Raw genomic sequence first — 23,836 nt, forward strand, 5'->3', positions numbered from 1 at the left:
TGATTAGCACTATTACTCTGTAGTACTCATTTACAATATATATTGTATATCCAATCTAATCACCTGTACATTGTATGTTACTATTGCACTTTACTGTTACTACATTTGTACTCTGGTTGGATGCCAAACTTATTTTCGTGGTACTGTACTTGTGCCGTATGATGACAATACATTTGAATCTAATCTAATCTAAAAATGTTATACAACCTAATGTAGTGTTTGAATCAGTGAGATGTGTAAATAATATAGGCTAAACAATAACAGTTTTTTCTCTTCTTTTTTAGATATGTGACTAAATTGGCCTTATGAGCGCCAGGTTGATCAGTGACTCAGAGACATTGGGACGTTGCTGCATGGGGCTCTTCATGTAGGCCTCGGTCAGCCAGCCTGGCCCGGTGAGCAGCAGAGATGACGGTGACCTACTCACGCAGGGTTGCAGACGCAGGCCTGGGGACCTTCTCCCACCTGCTGCTGCGATGGAAGGGCAGCATCTACAAGCTGCTCTACAGGGAGCTGATCATCTTCTCCATCCTCTACTCCTCCTTCAGTGTCGTGTACAGGTGCCCCCTTTCTTTTGGACGAGATCCTGTTAAATCTCAGTGTTTATCCTCTTCTATCCTGTCTGAATAGATGCTGTGCCTCTATGGTCTCTTTGTGCTGTATTTTCCAGTCAATATAGTGAGAGGAAGGGACTGGATGGATGCTTTCGGTAACACTTGTTATGATGATGATGATGATGATGATGATGATGATGATGATGACGATGATGATGATGATGATGATAGTGTATGAGCTATTAGAAGGTTCTATAATTAGCTTATATTATGCACCGTGTTGTTATGTTCAAAGGGACATACTGACATCGGTTTAGCCTTTGTATGGATTTGGCAGTCTGAAAAGTTATTTCGATGTTGGGGGTGAAATTACATAGCCTACTCCCTGCCATTCGGGCTGCGTTCGAAGTCTTCAGATCGACAAACCTAAACTAGATGTTCAGAATGATTGCCTTCACCAGGGGGACACAAGCAATGAATTAGCTGAGACACTGTCAGATATTTACTCAAATAATCCATCACGTCGGGTCAACAAATTGTGGGATATTTCACCCAAAACCTGCTAGATCCTGACAACACGAAGTGAATTAGCGTTGAATAATGAATTAGCTGAGACATGCAATGAATTAGTTGAGACATGCAATTAATTAGCTGAGACACGCAATGAATTAGCTGAGACACGCAATGAATTAGCTGAGACACAATTAATTTGCTGAGACACGCAATGAATTAGCTGAGACATGCAATGAATTAGCTGAGACACGAAATGAATTAGCTGAAACATGCAATGAATTGGCGTTGAATAATGAATTAACTGAGACATGCAATGAATTAGCTGAGACACCAATGAATTTGCTGAGACATGCAATGAATTAGCATTGATTATTGAATTAGCTGAGACATGCAATGAATGAACTGAGACACCAATGAATTAGCTGAGACACATGAATTAGCGTTGATTAATGAATTAGCTGAGACATGCAATTAATTAGCTGAGACACGCAATGAATTAGCATTGATTAATGAATTAGTATATGTGTTGAGTATGTGTTTTTGAATTTCCCCAAGGGGATCAATAAAGGAATATCTTATCTTATCTTATGTTGTAACCTTTCCAGGTTTGTGTTAAGTGGTGATCAGAAGAGGCTGTTTGAGAAGCTGGCCATCTATTGTGACCGATATGCAGAGCTCATTCCAGTGTCGTTTGTACTGGGTGAGTTGGACCTGATGGGTTCATTGATTCATTATGATTATTCAGTCACTTGTCTTCTGATTCATAATTCTGCTCATCTGGAAACATCCCCTCAGTAAAGTCAGTGGTCTTTAGTGTAGGAAATACTCCTGCTTTTTAGTACTTCTAGTAGTCACAACAAATAAGTCACTCATGATGGTGTTAGCTTTAAAGAACAATAAGAATGTGGAGCGGGTTTGAGATTGTTATACTGACTTGGTAAGTCTGAGAGTGATGTATGCATTCATCATTAACACTTTCCGTGCCAGCCATGCGGTGCCCCGGAACCCTGTTGCGTGCCACCACCCACTTCAATGATAGAGCTCTCATATTTGCGAACGCATAAACTATATCTTAAATTATGGCTATGTGTATAATATGGCCGTCGCTTATCAATGACTTGTTTGCAGTCAACATTGTCAAAACGGATTGTTTTTAATCGGTTCATTTCCGTTTTATACCATTTTGAAAAACGCTTGTTTTATGAAAGTTCCAGAACATTTCTGAAGATTCTGTGATAATCGCCCTTTACTGGAATATACTGGAATACACAAAAAACGTTGTAATCTTTCTGCCTATTTATGAAACGTTTTCAAATAAACGCTAGATTATCAATAGTATATGTGTACTTATGCACGCTATAGAAGCGGGCTGAAAAATCGATTATCCATTTCCTGATCAGCACACACACACGCACACACACACACACATAGGGCCCACGTTGATATATCTGTGAAAAAAGCTCTGATTATCCCAAGACTGGTAAAATAGATTCCTTACCTCAGATCAGATGTTCTCCAAAAAGATTATTCCAATTCCTGATCGCCATTCCAAATATCGATCGCGTTTATTGATCCAACGCTGGGTACTGGAAACGCACATTATCCGCTGTTCTGGTGGTCAGCGATGACTTCGATCGTCTAGGGTTACTTGTCTGACAAGTAAAATGTGGAAGCAGGACTGTTTTTTCTCCATGCGTTTCATTCAATCCAATCCAAAGGGGTGCAGTACCATCCGGAGAGACGATAGGGGGCGGTATTTTCCCAATGGAGCTCAGAGAGAGTTCCAGTGGTAACGTGAGGCTAGATTGATGAAATATGAATGGAAATCACTAATAACAATAAAAGAAAACGATATCTCTCGTCGTTGGCACTGAACGGTTGGCATGAACTAACGAGAAATCTCGTCGTTGGCACTCAAAGTGTTAAAGACAGTAGATATTTTGTATTTTTGGGAGTTGTATCCCACTCAATTAACTTTACTTTTCATAGTATTGTATATTCATAAAATATACCTATTTATTGTAACATATTATTATGACGATACAGACCCTCATCTGCACCTTTGTTTACACTGTTTATTTTTCTCATATTTTTATATTCAGAGTTAATTATATTGCCTATATTTATGTCTTCCTTCTATTACCCTGCCCATATCTGTACCATACCTCCCCTCCCCCATGCTGCTATGACACCCGAATCTCCCCAAGGGGATCAATAAAGGAATATAACATAATATCTTATTTTATCTTATCGTATCGTATCTTATCTTATCTTATCTTATCTTACACAGGCTGTCCAAAAATAAAATTCTAAAAATAAAATTCTAAACAGGTTTATATGGGACTTTGTCTTAAAGGTGGAATTCCGTAAAACAGTAACCTCTAGGTAAAAGAGGGCTGCTACTGCTGGCCACACCTCAGGCTCTGCCAAGAGAGGTCTGGAGAAATTCACACTATAAATAGGTTACTAAACTCCAACCCACACATCAAACTGAAATAATAAATATAAATAAATTGTAATACCCAGTGGGGCTCTTTTGCCTAGAGGTCGCCGTTTGACGGCCTTACAGATTCTCCATTTGAGGTCTCAGCTATTGACAATGATGATGAAATGCAGAACTATTAATAACTTTCCATGAAACACAGTCGTTCTGCTGACTTTAATATAAAACCTGGTTCCTGGGATCTAGCCCTGGATGTTTACATCTAATTATTAATATTTTCATCTCGTGTCAGGTTTCTATGTGACCTTAGTGGTGTCTCGCTGGTGGGGTCAGTTCGAGAGCGTCCCGTGGCCGGACCGGCTGGCGGCGCTGGTGGGCGGGCACGTCCGAGGTGACGACGAGGCCGCGAGGTTGACCCGCCGCACCCTGGTGCGCTACGCCAACCTCTCCGGAGTGCTCATCTACCGCTCCATCAGCACAGCCGTCTATAAGAGGTTTCCTACCATGGAGCACCTGGTGCAGGCAGGTATGGTGTAGCATCACGTCTAGCAGAACTCACAACTCATAGTCCTACCCAAGCCTGAATCTACCATATGGGCAACCTGGGCATCCAGGGGCCCTCACTGAGTAGTTCTTTATATACATTGGGCTCCACAGAAATATATGACATGACTAATGAATGCAATGAAATCTGTTTCCAAAAAGATTGTCTCATGACACTGTAATGAAATGAAACCAATGGATAATTAAGGTAGAGTTTAATGGCTGTGGTGGGTTGCGTGGGGTGTGAGGTGCGGTGGTGGCGCGTGGGAGGGCCCTCTGAGCTTCAGTGCCCAGGGGCTCCTGGGGGAACGAATCCAGCCTTGGTCCTACCACTCGTATCTCATACAGGCTAGCAAAGGGTTGAGAGACGACAAAGCCACTGGGCTACGCCTTCACAGACTGCACAGCTTGAAAATCAGCAGCCGGCAAACATACAGGACATGCTACAGGGGGTAGTGGCTCAGGAGGTAGAGCAGTCGCCATGAAGGTTTGCGGTTCAATTCCAGCTCCGGGCAGCATGTTGAAGTGTCCTTGAGCAAGACACTTAACCCCTAACTGCGCCCGATGAGCAGGTTGGCACCTTGCATGGTTGCCTCCGCCGTTGGTGTGTGAATGTGAGTGAATGGGTGAATGTGATTCATAAGTTGTAAAGTGCTTTAGATAAAAGTGCTATATAAATGCAGTCCATTTACTGATCCTAGTAAGACACTGTGTCTAATGCCAAGAATTCACATGAAAAACTAGAAATCAGAGTGGGAACCCTTGAATGTGTGGGCTGCTCCAATGAATGGGTCACTGACTTTAAGGGACCATCAAACGTCTGCATGAGCTTTTATAATGGACCTATCTCAAACCCTGCCCTCTCTTCTTGATCCTCCAATCACAACTTGAGTTGTGATTAGAGGATCAAGGAAAATAAGGCGGAGCTTGATATAGATTAATTGAATTTTACTTGAATATACTTCTAACTGGCATGGTTGACCTCTGAATATTGGTTTATTGCAGTGCAACTGGGTTGAAAAACACAGAACTGTTCAAGTTCACAATATCAGTGTGTTATCTTTCTTATAATTGTTTTACATGTCTTCAAAGTAGAGTTATATACAGTATACTACATATTATATTATAATATATACACTAAACATTAGCTATGGTTTCTCTCTCTCCCCCGGCAGGCCTGATGACAGCCGAGGAGCTGAGGCACCTGGAGGACTTGCCCTCTCCTCATAACAAGTTCTGGGTTCCCTGCACGTGGTTCGTCAGCCTGGCTCTGAGAGCGCGGACCGAGGGGCGCATCAACAACGACGTGGCGCTCACGGCCATCCTCACTGTAGGTCTACAAGCAGTCTTTCTGTGGTCTGTCTGCAGGCAGAGCAGCCAGGGAGTGAGCACTACCGCTTGTGTGAAATGTTGAAATATACATGTTTTCTCTTATCATGGTGTTCCATGTTCTGTTTTCTCTTCTGTCCAGGAGTTGAATAGTTTACGGACCAAGTGTTTGACGCTGTATGGTTATGACTGGATCAGTCTACCTCTTGTCTATACGCAGGTTTTTGTTGACATCTTGTTGGGGTGGAAGTAGGTTTAGTAGTAGTCCTAACGAGTAGGTACCAGCGGATGATAGAATAACATTAATGATCATAGCAATTGATCATTTTCGCATGGTGCATTTAGCTCTTTTGTGGGAACAGGGTGGAAGGGAATCCAACCTGAGCATGACATAAGAGCAAAATGGCCACTGTGTGGATATGGTCAATTGACTAAATGTTGCTTCCCTTCTCTTGCACGCTGGCAAATCTAATATAATGTGTGTAGTGTCCTCAAGCATTCTTTGTGTGAATGAAATAACAACTTTTGATCAAAATAATGCAGCTTGACCACAAACAAACGACAACCAAAAATATGATGCAGCCATATTACATCAGATTAATTTATTATTATTAGATATTTATTTTCTTTTACAATAGAAGTAGTTTTGCATCGCTGTGAACCTCTATCATAGTTTAATAGTATATGTCTCTTAGGTGGTGACGGTGGCTGTCTATAGCTTCTTCCTGGCTTGTTTGATTGGTCGACAGTTCTTAGACCCGGCCCAGGGTTACCATGGACATGACCTGGACTTCTACCTGCCTGTCTTCACCTTTCTGCAGTTCTTCTTCTATGTTGGGTGGCTCAAGGTGAGGTGCAGCCGCAAATGTGTGCCATGTGCACATTAAAGGAACATTATGGGAAATGCGCTTTACCGTCTTCTCCAGAGTCAGACAAGAACATAGATACCTATGTTCTCTCTGTGCATTCAGTAGAAAGCAATCCTGCTCCAAGCTAGCCTAGCTTAACACAAATTAATGGCTAGCTGGTCCGTATCCGTTTCCATTCATTTGTGCTAAGCTAGGCTAGCTTGCAGCCGGATATCTTTCTACTGAACGCAGAGGAAATTGGTATCTATCTTTCTCTGAAGACGGCAAAGCGCATTTCCCATAACGTTGGCATGTTCCTTTTAAAGGGATACTTTGTCATGTAGGATTATAGTTCAATATCTTTTCTCCGCCTGACAAAAGATAAATGGGAAAGTTTTCGCATTTTGTGTATTAGTTTCCATAAAATTGTTAGTTTTAGCACCCCTCACTGAAATGAGAAATGAAAGCTGCAAGCTTTCCACTAATAGTAATCAAAACCCTTTTCCACAATGTGACAACTAAATAATAGTTAAAATGTCAAAGTGTGCCTTTGATTAGCATGGTTGTGGTGCTGTGTTCTCAGGTGGCTGAACAACTCATAAATCCTTTTGGTGAAGATGATGATGACTTTGAAACCAACTGGCTGGTCGATCGCAATTTGCAGGTTTGCATCCAAACTGTTGACCACGCTGGCATCTGCACAGGTAGTTCTTCCTGTATTAAACCCGTTCCCCTGTCCTTCTCTCCTAGGTTTCCCTGTTATCTGTGGATGAGATGTTTGACAGCCTGCCACCGGTTGAGAGGGATAAGTACTGGAATGAATCTGAACCCCAGCCTCCCTACACCGCAGCCAGTGCTGAACACCGCAAACCTTCCTTCATGGGCTCAGCTTTGGATATTAGGTTGGTTAATAGTTTTATCATTATTAATTGTTGGTGCTCATTGCTAATACGTGCTAACTATTGCTCATCTAAACCAGTGTTCCGAAGGAGGAGATGGAGTTTCAGTGCAATCTGGAGCAGATCAAGGAGCACGAGGAGGCCAACCACTCGACCCCGCTGATCGGCGGCCTGAGTCGGCTCCTGGGTGTCCAGTCTCCCAGCTTCCCTCGCTCCTCCATCTCCTCCAGGGTCTCTCTCCTGCGTCGTCGTCCTGGCGCTCCGCTGAACCGCTTCCCTCTTTACCTGCACCCAGAGGCTCAATCTACCCTCAACCGCCAGCCCCCTGGCCAAGAGCGAGATCTAGACTATGCCTTTTCCTCCATGCCCATGTATGACAGACCAGGTTTCTACAGTTGTCCGCAAACACCGATCCACTGTGTGCCCCCGACCATGCCCCGCGTTCGGGCCGTCCGGCGACCGCAAGGTGACTGGGACCGTAGCAGTGCCTCCCTGGCCCCTCCAACCCCCAACCATATGCCTCCGCCACCGTCCTCTGCTTTCCCCTGGTTAGGGGAGGACTGTGGTGTCCCTGCTTTCTCCTTCCCCGACCCCGCCCCTCAACTTTGCCCCATATCTAAACTCAGACCCGGCCACGGCCTTCTGTCTCGTCGACCCCTACCTCCTCGCCTTTCGGCCGATAGCATCGGCCCACCATCGGCCGACAGCCAGTCTGGACCTTTGAGTGCTCGGGCGTTAGGAGGTGGAGGAGAAAGGGTGTTCTCATTTACCCCGTCTCATAATGCAGCAGCAAATCCCAATAATCCCAATAACAGCTCTAGCAGCATTAATGCAACAAGCACGACCACCTCCACCAGTCTGTGCAATGGTACAAGCCACAACACCTTCAGCACCCATGGGAATTTCAACAACAGCATGCGAGCAAGTAACGGAGGTACCAACGGAGGGCTGAGCAATAACATGAACACAGTTTCCACTTCAGGGTCTTTGCAGCAAGTAGCCAGATCTTTGCAGCAATTAGCCAATCAGCCACACTCACCCAATGATTCAGGAATCTCATTGGCTGAGGGGGACCTGCTAGGTGTTCTAGCAGACAGTGGGATGAATAAGGCTGCGGGAGGACGGGAGCAGGACAGAGAAAGAACAATGGAATGAACTGTCCATTGTCATTCATGTCTCTGAGAATCTCTCACATTGACAAGGGACTTGATGAGAATGTATCTGAACAGTGTACAGTATCCCTCAGTAAATTAGAGTCCTATGCACTATCAAAAGCCTCCGTTGCAAATGCCGAGTTGATCTCCCACTTCCTGGTTGGCACTTAACCTACTTATGATGCGACAAGCACCCAAGGGGACATTGAGTATTGTGGATTCAAGTTCCTGTGGTAAGAAGCCAGAATGTGCCTATTCTGATATTTCCGTTGTTCTTTGTTGTATTCAATTCACAAAGTAATGTTCTCAGTCTAGTTTCTTTCAGTAAGTTCCTCATTAATAAACGTTTCCAAAAGCATGGCTCTTTCATTTCCACCAAACCACAGAGTAACATTAAAGCAAATTAGTATTATACCTTTATTTATCTGGGGAAACTGGAAGCACTTCAATAAAACAAAGTGAAGCCTGACATGATTGAATTATGTTTATTATTATATTTCACAAATGACACAAATGGATATACACAACTCAAATTCAGTTACACATGAATTTATGTAAAACTGTGACTAGGCAGAGTGGCAAAGGGACACCCACCTTGCAAATAGATGAGGTCCCGAGTCACATTGCAATGACTCACAAAGCGGACACATGAATCAGTCAATCTACCGGTCAACACACAAAGAAAGGTAATGTAACAAGAATGAGCCGTTAACTCCAAGACAACTCTTAAACTATTACTTATTTAAAGCAACCAGTCAGACGTCATTTAACAGGCGGTGGGTGGTTAAAGATTGGATTGGAGTGGATGTTTATCATTATATGCATTATTTTTCAAACGGATGCAGACACAGTATTTTCAATATATAATTTATTTTGACGTTAACATAAACTCTGGCCATAAAGATAACATGCATCTTCCAATTAAGCTTGAGAATACAAAAAAAGAAAGATTTGTAGAAAAACTAAAAAACAAAACAACAAATGTGTGTATATAAATACAAAGTATGTGGTCATAATACATTACAAGGCATTCTAGGTTCAGATCAGTCCGTCGTTACTTTTGCCAAACATCTCTCAAATCGTTTGTAATAAAGAGAGGAGAGAGGATGTATGCAGTCTTTTAAAAGTACTTAAAACTATGACCTCTGCTCATTCTGCGTTTTGGTCGGAAGCTTGCATATACATACACGCTAATGCCCAGGTGCTATATGTTATACATGGCTGACATTGTAGCATGCAAAGGTGACCAGGTTGACCATCAGGGCCACATGAACGGGAGGTTTAACTGCCCTCTCCACCCATGGTGTGTTTGTCGAAGAGGTATTCAGCCATGCCATTCGCAGGTGCCCCCATGCGGCGCAAGTTGGTGATCCAGTCACCGAGTTCCTTGATGGATTTGACCTGCTCGTCTAGATAATGTGTCTCGATGAAATCACACGTCTGTGGAATGATAAAGACATCTGTTACTTCAGTTAACAATGATAACACAAGAGGCAGTGCAATAGACCTCTCATGCGGTCACGTCATTATGACAGTATTATGACAATCCCCGGTACATTTCCCCCCGCCTATGGCAGAAATGAACAGGGTTTTCTTTTCCCGTTTACCAGTCATTTTGTCATTGATGCTGCATGTGGGGTTAATGGGAAAATTGTGTTTCACCAAAGGATTTTATGTTTTGTTAACGTTCCAATTTGTTTTAAGCCAAATTGCTAAACACTAAATGACCGGATATTGCAGAGAATGCACTGACACTGGTCACGTTGGGTCTGTGATGCTAAGCAAGTTTTGGCTTCTGATTTTTTCTTCATTTAAATTGCCGCTTAAAATCTAAACCTCCTGCCTTATCAGAGAGAGAGATATGTTTATTAGAAGGCTTTGTTCACGGGACCACAGCTGCATGAACCACAGATGAAGCTAGGAGTGATCTATTAATAGTCTCTTCATTTACCTACAGCTGCAGCAAAGACTGGGGACTCTTGAGCAGCCAGAAAACACATCACCCATGAGAGGTCTATAGCAAATAACAAACTTTTTCAATTGCAATACTTTTCTTGCAGTGACAAAGGTGTTGGTAGGTTATGAGTTAATTTATATACTGCAGTGACAAAAGTGTTGGTAGGTTATGGGATAATTTGTAATACTGCAGTGACAAAGGTGTTGGTAGGTTATGAGTTCATTTATATACTGTAGTGACAAAGGTGTTGGTAGATTATGGGTTGATTTATATCCCTGCGATTTATATGTGTCAATAAAATGTTACCTAGGAGACATACTTTCTCATTATCATGAGATTTTAACACTGATTGGAATTTAGCCAATCGCAATGTTTGGTTGCAACCAACTGTGGTGCAATGTATATTTATTTGCACATCTTCCAACTGATATGTCAGTCCTGTTTGTCACTCACATGTGGATCGCTGTGGTCTGAGGCCAGTTTATGCAGGTCCAGCAGGGATTGGTTGACACTTTTCTCCAGCTGCAAGGCACACTCCAAGGCCTCCAAGGCACTCCCCCAGTCATCTCTCTCAGGTTTCTGTAATAAACACAAAATATTGTATTATACATTTATTGGCTATTGGTGATGTGACAAGAAACACATCAGATTATTAGGCAGATTATTTACATCACAAAGGCAGATAACCTTTTTTTTTTTAATTATTATTATTATAGGAATGCAAGTGAAATGTAGGGTGGGGTGGGTTGGGTTCACATTCAAACATCATCAGAGAGCATATGACTGACTGTTAGTCGCCTGGTCGGTGATACATTTGGCTCCACAAACATTAACAGACACTGTAGGCAGAGTTTCCACCTGGTATCATTTATTATTCATGTATAATTGAGAATTGAGCCATTTTAAAACATGATGAGATGGCAAAACTGAACCCGTTGATGTATAATGTCATCCGATCTCCAGGACTGATTGATCCGAGCGTCGTGCCACGCTGCTCCACAATACTGTTGGAGCTACTTTAACATCGAACCATGTCAGATTTTTGGTCCCCAAAGTGTGTATTCAGACGTTCTACTTTGAGTGACGGCAAACTGGGATTGGGCAATGTACACATTCAAGCAAAACACTGGAGTAACATAGCTAACAAACTTGACTGAGCAGTCAAGTCAAGTGTTCTATGGTATGTGGAGCCAAAGCTGATACGTAAATCCCATAAATGGAGATTTCAAACTAAATGGATGAAAGACTCAAACGTTTTTAACATTTTTGGGAGAACAAATTGATATATACTTTGAAATTAATACGACCCAAACGTCGGCCACAATTAGATGGGAAGCCTTCAAGGCATTTATTAGAGGTCAAATTATAAGCTACACAAGTAGAAGGACAAGAGAAAGAATGAAAGAAATTAGAGATCTGGAATCCAAAATCAAAATGTTTGAGAACGAAAGGTTTCAGAAAGGACAGAACGAACACGACATTTCAAAACAATTATTAATACTTAGAACTCAATACAACGAGATAACATACGATAAAGCTGCTACAAATTTGATGAGGCTAAAAACAGAATTATTAATGCCTATATCTCTGTGCCCAAGGAGAACAGCACCCTGAACTGTGCAGCCTTCACCTGAGGGATCGTAGAGGCTATCCTCACCCACAGTGGCTTCCCTGCCAAGGTGACAGTGCACTGGCACAAGGGCACCACGCTCATGATCAAGTTTGACGAGGCCGTGATCGCCAGAGACAAGGTGCTGGAGGGCCGATAAGAGTATCGTCCCTAGTCTAGAGACTGGATTGAAAAGATAAGACTACGGAACTGCCCTTTTGATTCCCACAGGGTCTGTTTTCTTTTAAACCAAACCTTGGGGCAAATGGTACTGTTTACGTTTTTCTTCTGTGGAGGGAAAATAGTTAAAAGGCATGATGCTGTAGGCTTTAGGCTGCATTTCATAACCAAAGGCTTAATTAGGTGGTGAGAATGAGGTGTATTCAGTTTGGAGATTATTTTATTATAGATCTACACAAGGCATGTCCATATCATGCCTAGATACACATAGCCCCTCTATGCATTTCTTCAGAGAGGTCAGAGTTCAGCAGGGTCACCCACAGTGCAGTGGCCCCGGAGCAGGTTGGGTTGAGTGCCTTGCTCAAGGGCATGTCAGCGGACACTGACCTTCATTCTCCAGGGACTGCTGCCAGACATCCAACTACTAGGAACCTAGTAGCTGACTCCCACCTAAAAGGACAATATACTACCTTATGCATACCTCACCTTATGTGAATACTGTATACTTCATCAGATAATATATTTAGCATTTTTTTTTTATTATATATTAGATTAGATTAGATTTAGATGATTGGAATATTAGATTATATATTGCCTATATTTAGCATTTAGTTTTTTTTAGATTATATATTAGATCACATTTAGATTATATATTTTAACTATTTATTGTAGGGCAAATATAACAGAGGGCATACATACCCTCATCTCGCACCTTGTTGCCCATATGCACATGTCCAGAGTTAATTATATTGATTTGTTATATTGTTTTTTTTTTATTATTGCAAAACAAAATTATTAAAAGTCAGTACTCAACACACAATGCATAATGAAACTAACAATTAAGGTGGCTAAAATGACATGCAAGTACAGAAACAGAAAACAAAAAAAAGTATATAATAATATTTTACCGTATACAGTGTATATCCAACGAAATTACCAATTATACCAATGTCTTATACAGGATATACCCCTAATACCTATTATCTAAAACCCTACACACATATGCTCCAGCTCGAACCCCCCCCTCCCGGACCCCTCCTTGGATAGTACCTCCATTATCCCTCACTCCTAACCAGACACTACCATTATAAGCTAGCTTTTATTCTCTCCACCACTTCTAACCACATTGACATTTTGGATTCGTTGAGACCCAGAATTCTTGCTGTAGATATTTCTTGATAAATCACATCGAGATATGTAAGAAACCAAACCTTCCGGCACATTTTTTCCGGTTGAAACCAGCGTGATGCGATCAGTTTTTTTAGCTACTGTGATACCCGATAAAACCAATCTCTTTAGCTGTGGATTTACTGCAAACTCAAAAACATCATTCAATAGTAATACAGAGGGGTGTACTGGTATATTCCAAGATACGAGTTTTGATAATTGATGGGTCACATCTTTCCAGAATGCCTTAACTGGTGGGCAGTCCCAATACATGTGCATAAATGTCCCTTCGTCTCCATTTGTACATTGGGAGCATTTTGAGTCTTGTTTAAGACCCATTCTGTTCAGTCTTATAGGAGTCAAGTATGTCCTGTGAATATAGTTAAGATTGATTTGTTGATGGTCCGGGTTCCTTGATGTAAGACGGACATTTGCCCATGCTCCTTGCCAATCAAAGTCACTTTCCAGGTCTGGTATATCCCTCTTCCAGACAGAGTCTAGTTGGAGGGTTTCATACGAGGACGTTAGTAATTGATAATAAAAACCTGATACAAAACCTCTCGATGTCTCTCTTTCATAGAAGAATTTGTGGTATCTGTGGTGTTCAACTGGTATGTCTAATGGAACACCGTGAGACTTCAAACATAGCTGTAACTGTAAGTAAAAAAGCCATGTGGACTCGGTGAGATTAAATTTTGTGCATATCTCTCTATAACTACAAAAACCCTGGTTGTTAAAAACATCCAATGATTGTTATATTGTTTACACTGTTTTATTCTATTTTATTTCTACTTCTCCACTGTACTATAATTATGTCACCTGTACCATGTCTTATACTACCTGTACCCCCCCCCCCCTCCCCCATGCTGCCTGAATTTCCCCAAGGGGATCAATAAAGGAATATCTTATCTTATCATTCATCTACTGCAGTGGTGCCCAACCAGTCGATCGCGATCGACAGGTAGATCGCGGGCTGATTTCAAGTAGATCTTGATTAATAAAATTTGATTATTAAAAAAAACAAAAAAAAAAAAAAAAATTGCTAAATCAACTCTTCCTCTCCTTGTTAACTACAACAAGCAATGCTGTTTGTTATTTAAGATGAGGTCGGACTCGGCACTGACAGATTTGTGTTCATTATGCTGCTTTTATAAAGCCTCAAATGACGGCTTACAATATACAATTTTGGCTGGTAGCTCTCGGGCTAGGTGGTAAATAAAAAAGTAGATCTTGGTTCAAAAAAGGTTGGCCACCCTGGCTGACACTGTATTCAGTGGAGCCCACCCTTGGGGGCAGATTGTTTTGGAGGAGTGTTACACTGGTATGCCGTGGATGACTGACACAGGTTTATTTGTCTGTTGCTCCATTAGAAATACATAATTACTCATTTAGAGATAGGAGAAATTATTGATTTATGTAATAATCGCAATCCTACCTCCTCTGGGAGAAGGCTGAGGATCCCAAAGGCTGTGAAAGCTCGTCACAGACTGAGCTTCTTCCCCTCAGCTGCCAGGCTGATCAATGCCTCAGGCCCCCCCCCCCCTCCGCCCCCAAGTGACACTGGCACAATGACACTGACTGCACTGCACTAGTTCTTACTGGAACTCTGCACTTATATATATATATATATTTATTTAATTGATTAATCCCCCACTGCACTGTTTTTTGTCCTGTGTCTGTGTTAGTGTTTGTCGTTTATTGTGAAAAAAAGAAAGGAAAAAACGCATAAACTGTAACGCTGCAACAATTACCAATGTGTTTTACACAAATGGCTTAATAAAGGAATCTGAATCTGAATCTGCGCATTTATATAATTGCCTGTGTGCAATATAAATAATTTAGTTTAACTAAACTAAATTTATAAGTAATAATTTAATTTAGTCTAGTCTCCTAGTTTTGAATGGGTTCTTCTTTTTGCTGGCAATGGCAGCAGGTGCTAATTGAAACCCAGTCTCATGGAGTGGTGTTGTTGAGTTGTGACAGACAGAAGCATCAGCGATAATAATGAAATAAATTGAATCCGTTTTTAAATCACGGTTGTGATCTTAGAGGTAGTATGCAATGAGCTGTCTGGGAAATAAATAATTCAAAATAATTTAAATCACATGGGATTGCGTTGAAAATGGTGAAACATTGTGATTGACAGATAATCCTGTTGTGATTTAATCGCGAGCCATTGGTAATTGAAATTGAATCTGAGTCATAGTAATTGTAATTGAACATAAAGAGGGGACACAAAGAGGTCTGCTCTCCACTGGGGCTGAGCCCTTTAATAAGTATTCATAACTTCATAACTGCTGAATCAACAACAGATATAGCTATACATGCCCAACATATGCTTTTATGTTTTATTTTATTAATTTTAAATGTTTTTATTCTTATGTTTTTATTTTATTCATTTGAATGTTCTCATGTTTTAAACCTTTTCTTTTCTTTTCTTCTTTTCCTTTTGCTGTGAAGAACCTTGAGATCTCACTCAGTTTAAAGTGTGTTATATAAATTAAATGTATTATTACGACCAAGGAGAAAAGCCTGGCATGGCGCATCAAACAGCAGCAGACTGAGAGGACAATCACTAACGGAGGATGGAAATGGGAATAATATAATCGATCCATTAGAGATTAATACAGCATTTAAAACCTTTTATGAAAAATTATATAGTTCAGAATACAACATTAGTGGAGATACCCAAACTGAATTTCTTGATAAATTTTTTTTTGAATCCACTTTTTCTCCTCTTTTTTTTTCTCCCATCCCAATTACCCGCTGTGCCAATTCTCCCCACCCCTGTCTTGAACGTTGCTCGCATATGCCCCCCACTGGCCGGTTGTAGGGAGGATAGAAGGCTTGCATCACGTGTCCCCTCCGATACACAAGGAGGCAGCATGTCACATCTTTTCACCTGCAAGCACGGACTCTCATTGGCGAGGTGTAATGTGTGGGAGGCTCACACTACCCCCGCCATTTTCCTATCTCTGCTGTGCAGGCGTCCCCAACCGACCTGTAGGAGTCGCTGTCCACAACGTCCAGATTACCACCCATCGACTTCCACCCGCTAACTCTGCCAATTGAGTTAGTATGACGACTGGCCCAAGCCGGAGGCAACGCCGACAGCCGGAGTCGAACCCGGTGTCTCTTGCGTTGGTGACGAGCACAATGTCCGCTGCGCCACCCAGCCGCCCATTTCTTGATAAACTTAACATCCCCAAAATGTCTGAAGAAAGAAAGAAAACCCTGGACGAACAATTAAACATAACAGAGATATTAGAGGCCATATGTGCAATAAAATCTGGAAAAACAGCAGGACCAGACGGCCTCCCAATTGACTTATATAAACACTTTAAAGATAAATTAGTGACCCCCATTTTTTAAATGTACCTAGAATCCTATGTTAACAGATTCATGGCCATTGGAATGTGGCTGGACCGCCAGCTTTCCATAATAAACGTTCACTGTGCATCACGTTGTTTCTAGAGCTAAATCTAGATTTTATATTATAGCTATGGATACAATATCATGGTAATTTGACAGTATGAACCTTCCGTTCAAGATGGAAAAAAGATTTTTTTCCCCCATCAATACGTTCCCGTTTTATACCGTGGTGAATATGAGTGTTATTTCGGAATGATCGGGGCTAATTCCTGTGAGGCTATTTATAAGGCGCGATGCTAATAACGTTAAATCCATTGGTGTTTCGTCCATACACACACTAGAGTTAAAAATCCAAATGCATATGATCGGTATTATGTTCCATCATGAATGCATGAAAGGGTGGGGGGGTCGTTTATGATTAATTGATTGCTAATAACGGCATTCGTTATTACCACAACACGCTGATCAGGGGGATGGCTATGAAATCCTTGCACGATCAAGCTGAAATTGGCGTTAAATTGTCCTTACCTGTGGCCGGTCAGATTCCAAAAAGAATATTCCAATTATTTGATTGCCATCTGGTAGATCATATGTCCATTTGGCCCATGATATAACCCACCACAGCGTGGTGAGTCGGGGGTCCCGAGGGCTATTCAATGCGATCCAGTGAAGCCATAGGTTCACGTTAGTATAAAAGTCCGCCCGGAGGGTTTTCAGTGTGGCACCCGGTCTGCAACAGGGGTTACTGCATTCTCGAGACAGCGCCACTACCAGGATTTGGCCGGTACTGCACCTTCGGAGTCCGAATATGCCTACAGCTCTGTGACATTGAATAGGACAGTGGTTCTCAAACTTTTTACACCAAGTACCACCTGAGAACGTAGCTGGCTCTCCAAGTACCACCATATGACCGGCGTTAAAATACAGTCTATTCAGCTATGCGCAGTTCACGCAGGAGGCAAATGTATTCCTAATACCATTAAGTATTGTTAACTTTTGTCAGACACAGCCACAATGTACAAAGGGGTAGCACTAGAACTAGCAAACGCTTCCACACAACTCATACAATGCAAGGGGCATTGAGAACATAATAACTAACATTCTCACATAGCAAGTGAGAAAATTAAGAACTGTATTTCAGCAAATGTACTTAACACTTTGGTTGCCTTGGGTTAAATTAATGATATACCATAGATTGCCAGCGCTATTTGTCTATGGAGAAAGTCCCCTTCTTTGCAGGGCTATAACTTTTTAAATTCTATTGCTACATTGCCATTATTAGGGCCCATTCAAAGTCCTATATGTATTGTTCATTGTGTAGCAACGTTAAACTTTTTCATTCACATATTCATAGTAAAGTATGGTCTAATGTATAAGTATGTTTTCATCTCTTTCTGCAACTTTCTCCAGAACGTGATATATAGCCCCAAATGCATTATATTGATGATGAAATACAGTTTGATGGCAATCAGCGCGATATAAAAAATTCCAACTAGACGTACTTCTAGAAGTTACTACACGTCATCTGATGTTGACCGGATGGGCGAGGGGGCGTTTATAATTCCGTGGGCAGCGTTATACCAATCATCTAATGTGGGTCAAATGTTGATAAAAGCAGTTAGTATCGAAGATGGTAACGTTACACGCTGAAACTCACCCCAGTCTCCGCGCGCCGTTGGGCGATCATCGTCGAGTAGAAATTTTATCATTATGGGATATATTATTACCCGGTCCATCTCCAGCTTGTATAATGGTATATACGTCCAAATCATGTTGTTTATCGAGTTATTGGCAATCGATCGCTATGTAGAGTGACGAGCTAGAGTGCCGGAACCTATACCGAGTGGCCGGAAGCAATAGGGCCGACCAGCAAAACCTCTACTGCGCTTCCTGTTAAGCGGTTGCGCCGATCGGCCACCAGATGGCGCTCCTGAACCGCCAGAGAGCTCAGTGGGTCCTGCTGGTGGATATCAGGCCAGCGGAGGGGGAATATGAATCCGATTCCAGATTTTTGAAATATTGATATAAGGACGCTGTACAGCGTCCCCCGGCAACTTTAGCATGGCCAGCAATGACGCTGTAAAGCGTTTTTAGGCAGTCAAAGTGTTAATTCTCTCTCTCTCTCTGTCTCTCTCTCTCTCTCTCTCACACAGCAAGCGATTGTCCATCATTCTCTCTCACTCACACACACACACACACACAATTATTTTGTTACAAAAACTTAATTTCCTGCATTCTGGTGCAGGAATTTTTGAAATTTTACCCTTTAAATGCCAGTGTTTGTGATGGGCATCACAAATTATTGTAAAAAAGAAAAGAAAACACATATTTAATACATTTTTTAATGTTTACCCTTTAAATGCCAGTTTGTGTGATGGCATCACAAATTATTGTTAAAAAAAACACAAAAAGTAAAATATTTTCAATATATCAAATGCAAAGTACATTTTTCTGGAGGGGATTGTTACAGGCTAGGCATGTGTCAATGATTAGCAGCAACACAGATTTTGATGGATTTTTTGTAATGTCAGATTTTTTATCCGACATTACAAAAAATCTAAAAATAAATGGTTATGATCAGGGCTGAAGTTGAATTAAAGATTTATGACTGTTTAGACTGTATTACTCTCTGTCACAGTGATCTCCTGGTTGGTCCCCACTCAGGTTATCTAACTATCGCGCCACCGCAACCAGAAACACTGGCCTGGCCTGCTTCTAAGTTCAGTGGCCTGACTGCAAAAAAATATGTTAGATATTAAAACCGGAAAAAATTTAAAACGAGTCAAAAACATATATATAGGTGATTGGCCGTCAAGCGCTGGCTCCCAATAACGTATATATACGTGATTGGCCGGGAATGTGTTAATGGCTATTTACCCACTTCAATGAAAGAGGCCCTGATTATTCTGCTTCCAAAACCAGGAAAAACCAATACTAAATGACAGAACCTGTGTCCTATAAGTCTGATAAACAACGACACCAAAATTCTTAGTAAAATCCTGGCCAAAAGACTAGAGGACGTCGTGCTCCCAGAGATAGTGGGAGACGATCAAAATGGATTCATAAAGGGGAGACAGGAGTTTCACAATGTCAGACGGGTCTTCAATATCCTCTACAACCAAAAAGGAGAAAGGGATACAGGTATTCTCTCACTCGACGCGGAGAAGGCCTTCAATAGGGTTGAATGGGCCTATCTTTTTGATGTTATTGATCTATTTGGATTTGGATATTACTTTTGTAACTGGATCAAATGACTACATCTAAACTCTGTAGCTGAGGTACCCATCTCTGCCGCTTCACGCCAGCTTAAAATTGTCATTTTCGCGGTGTTTCACGATGTTTGCAGAGCTGTGTGTGTGTTCTGTATTATAGCTGTGGCGACAATGATGTGGCTCATTTGACAGACACTACTTGTAGTCCAACATGGAATTTTTTGTTTGTTTCTACACACTGTAGTTTGTAGTTTATTACAGGCTAAACATTGCGCATTTCCAAGATAATCCAGTCTTTTTCCATAGATCGCGAGATAAAACGCGTTATATGCAATAAGCCCAAACCGTTCTGGTTGATCCCCTGAAACCCCAAATCAAAAAGGTATATACCATGTTGTGAAGTGTCACAGCCAACTAGTGACACTGGTTATTATGACATCCTGTTCTTATGTTTATTATATATGATTATGAGGAATGTCTGTATATTCTTCCTCCCACTTGTGTAAAAATATATCTGTTTTAAATCTAGGCATATGTTACTGTATGCGTCTAGATGTGATAGGTATGTGTATATATATCTGTATATATCTGTATATATATATATATATATAAGCGTATAAGACTATTCATGCAGGAAGTATATTCATGTATTGTACACTACACAGGCCATTCTCTTCCATCTCAATACTGCAGGGCCTTTTCCTAGAATGTGTAGTAAGGGAGTTAACGATAAGAATGTGGCCTTGGAGACAGCTCCGACCAAGAGGAGCCTGCAGAGTTAACCCTTGCAGTGAGGAAGCAGAGCAGACATGCATACATGTTTAAATGACGTAATGGGGTTTTTCCCAGAAGAATGTAATCTGTTACTTCTCCAGTAGATGTAACGACTAGAAGGGGAGGAGTCCATCCTTACTATGTGTGTTATACGTTGATTGGCTAGTGGAATGACATAGCTGTGACATCACTGTTTTTGGACCAATGGCAAAGAGGTCCTGATATGATATAAAAATGACTGCTCCAACTTCGAGAGCTCAGATTTTCAGATTTTGCTTGCACGACACCAGCCGTGTCAGGCTATTGCGATCTTAGAGATGAGATGTTTTGTATTATATAATCTTTTAAACTGTAATGGACATATCCAATACAGTCCTTTTTTGTAACTTCATTGAAATAAAGATTACTTTTTTTCTAATTATCCATTGAATTCTTGGACTGATTTCTGCCAGCAATGTGCCACGATGCCGGCCGCCGCCCTGATTTCCTATTGAAGGTGACTATAATGTACTGGCAGCATGTAATACAGATTGAATCAATTGACTGGTTAATGCTTTGCAGCTAAAAGTTATATATTATATATATATGTTATTAACAGGCCTTTCCTCACAAATGAGGACGGTGATGATGGTGGTGGTGGTGACGTAAGATCATCAGGCTTCCAGAGAAGCAGCCTAACAGGCATTACGTAAAATGATATTGATGATAACAATGATAATAATGATATTATTGTTATTATAGGCAATGAGAGTTCTCCTAGACATACATTCGGTTTATTACAAACAAGAAGAGGTTAACAACTCTTCATGCTTACATTTCATATCAACTGGATATAACTAGACCAGTGACTATGAAGTAAACTTGACAGAAATAGTAATTGACTCGAGAACTTGGCGAGTTTAGCACCTCGCTGGGGGATATCGAGCGGCCAAAGGGTTATATCTCAAGTAAGTGATCTGAGATAATTAGAGACAAGCCCATTGGCTCTTAACATGGCGTCCCTAGCGTGGGCTTTTATAACTAATTGAAAAGGTAATAACAGCCAAAATAAAATAAAATAGAAATATTGAAAAACGGAGAACCGAGCTTTAGAATACACCAGACAAAGGATATTGATCTGTATGGCCCTCAGTGAAAAGCAGTGGCAAATTAAAGGCATCTGCATAGTGGGGGCATTGCTGGTGGAGCGGTTGAGGCCGCAAAATTGGATTAAAGAAAGAGAAAGTAAAGAAAACCCTCTCTCTAAAATGTCTGGCAGTTTAGAGAGACATCAGCGCAGCCATACAGGCTGGCAGCGCCGGCTAATAAGCTGGTGCTAACTGGAGGCTACCTAGCCATTGCTACCATTGCTAACTGGAGGCTACCTAGCCCGAGACTACAGGAGGCTACCTAGCCATTGCTACCATTGCTAACTGGAGGCTACCTAGCCCGAGGCTACAGGAGGCTACATAGCCCTAGTCAACAGGAGCACCGGCTAATGAGCTGGTGCGAACATGAGGCGACCAAAACGGAGCCCACTGGAACACAGGCTAACTAGCCACAAGTGAATTGAATGCTAACAGGAGGCGACCAAAACGGAGCCCACTGGAACACAGGCTAACTAGCCACAAGTGAATTGAATGCTAACAGGAGGCGACCAAAACGGAGCCCACTGGAACACAGGCTAACTAGCCACAAGTGAATTGAATGCTAACAGGAGGCGACCAAAACGGAGCCCACTGGAACACAGGCTAACTAGCCACAAGTGAATTGAATGCTAACAGGAGGCGACCAAAACGGAGCCCACTGGAACACAGGCTAACTAGCCACAAGTGAATTGAATGCTAACAGGAGGCGACCAAAACGGAACCCACTGGAACACAGGTTAACTAGCCACAAGTGAATTGAATGCTAACAGGAGGCGACCAAAACGGAGCCCACTGGAACACAGGCTAACTAGCCACAAGTGAATTGAATGTTAACTGGAGGCGACCAAAACGGAGCCCACTAGAATGCGAGAGCTAACTAGCTCACCATCGGCTAACAAGCCAGTGCTAACACAAATGAGCTGGCCCTAGCCAGACGAGAGCTAACTAGCTCACCATCGGCTAACGAGCCAGTGCTAACACAAATGAGCTGGCCCTAGCCAGACGAGAGCTAACTAGCTTACCATCGGCTAACGAGCCAGTGTTAACACAAATGAGCTGGCCCTAGCCAGACGAGAGCTAACTAGCTCACCATCGGCTAACAAGCCAGTGCTAACACAAATGAGCTGGCCCTAGCCAGACGAGAGCTAACTAGCCTACCATCGGCTAACAAGCCAGTGCTAACACAAATGAGCTGGCCCTAGCCAGACGAGAGCTAACTAGCTCACCATCGGCTAACAAGCCAGAGCTAACTAGCTCACCACAGGCTAACAAAGCCAGGAGCGAATTGATGGCTAACCAGCCAAGAGCTAACTAGCTCCCAACAGGCTAACAAGCCAGTGCTAACAGGAAGTGAACTGGCCCTAGCCAGACATGAGCTAACAGCTGGCTACCAAGCCAGAGCTAACGGAAGTGAACAGGATGTCTCACAATCATTCCCACATCACAGAGGACGAGGAATTACCCTCGGATGATGGATTGGGAGTTTCTACACCCAGCAGGGGGTTAGACTACCCAAGAGAACGGGGAACACACCCAGAGTCCCCTGAGACGCTTGCGGAAAGTGAGGAATTCACAGAACCAAGCAAATCACAATACCCAGAGCTGCCGGCTGTACAACAGGCGGTAATTGGAACAGGAGAGAGACCTTACTGCTGTGACCAGTGTGGAAAGACCTTCACGGCGAAGTCATATCTTAAACAACACAACATGGTACACACAGGAGAGAGACCTTACTGCTGTGACCAGTGTGGCATGAGCTTCAAGAAAAAGGCAAAACTTGGACGACACCACAGGGTGCATACAGAAGAGAAACCTTACTGCTGTGCCCGGTGTGGGAAGACCTTCAAGGTAAAGGAATCTCTTGAAAGTCACCACATGGTACACACAGGAAAGAAACCTTACTGCTGTGGCCAGTGTGGGAAGAGCTTCAAGACGAGGACAGAGCTTAAAAGACACCAAGTGGTACACACAGGAGAAAAACCTTACCGCTGTGACCAGTGTGGGAATAGCTTCAGGAGAAAGGCATACCTTAAACAACACCACATGGTACACACAGAAGAGAGACCATACTGCTGTGACCCGTGTGGGAAGAGCTTCAAGAGACTGTCAGAATTTAAACGACACCACATGATACACACAGGAGAAGAACCTTACT

The 23,836-nt window shown here is 42.1% G+C and overlaps 2 protein-coding genes across 2 annotated transcripts in view; one reads left to right on the forward strand and one right to left on the reverse strand.

Moving 5' to 3' along the window:
- Positions 1 to 408: 408 nt before the first annotated feature.
- best1 (bestrophin 1) lies at positions 409 to 8,530 on the forward strand (the record flags this gene model as incomplete). Its single annotated transcript, XM_084334778.1, has 9 exons — positions 409 to 560; positions 1,673 to 1,767; positions 3,803 to 4,036; positions 5,229 to 5,383; positions 5,525 to 5,602; positions 6,078 to 6,230; positions 6,814 to 6,894; positions 6,981 to 7,132; positions 7,210 to 8,530. 9 exons carry the CDS (start codon positions 409 to 411, stop codon positions 8,282 to 8,284), a joined length of 2,175 nt encoding a protein of 724 aa, XP_084190904.1. The 3' UTR covers positions 8,285 to 8,530.
- A 237-nt stretch (positions 8,531 to 8,767) lies between these two features.
- Positions 8,768 to 23,836, reverse strand: part of fth1b (ferritin, heavy polypeptide 1b) — a 28,209-nt gene continuing 13,140 nt past the window's right edge. Inside the window, exons 4-5 of the mRNA XM_084335601.1 lie at positions 10,694 to 10,819; positions 8,768 to 9,723 (exon numbers count right to left, since the gene is read on the reverse strand). Coding sequence (XP_084191727.1) covers positions 9,565 to 9,723; positions 10,694 to 10,819 — 285 coding nt within the window. The 3' untranslated portion in view covers positions 8,768 to 9,564. The remainder of the gene's footprint in view (positions 9,724 to 10,693; positions 10,820 to 23,836) is intronic.

This window comes from Notolepis coatsorum (genome assembly GCF_963971535.1).
Source record: "Notolepis coatsorum genome assembly, chromosome: 18".
In the NCBI taxonomy this organism is placed as follows: Eukaryota; Metazoa; Chordata; class Actinopteri; order Aulopiformes; family Paralepididae; genus Notolepis; species Notolepis coatsorum.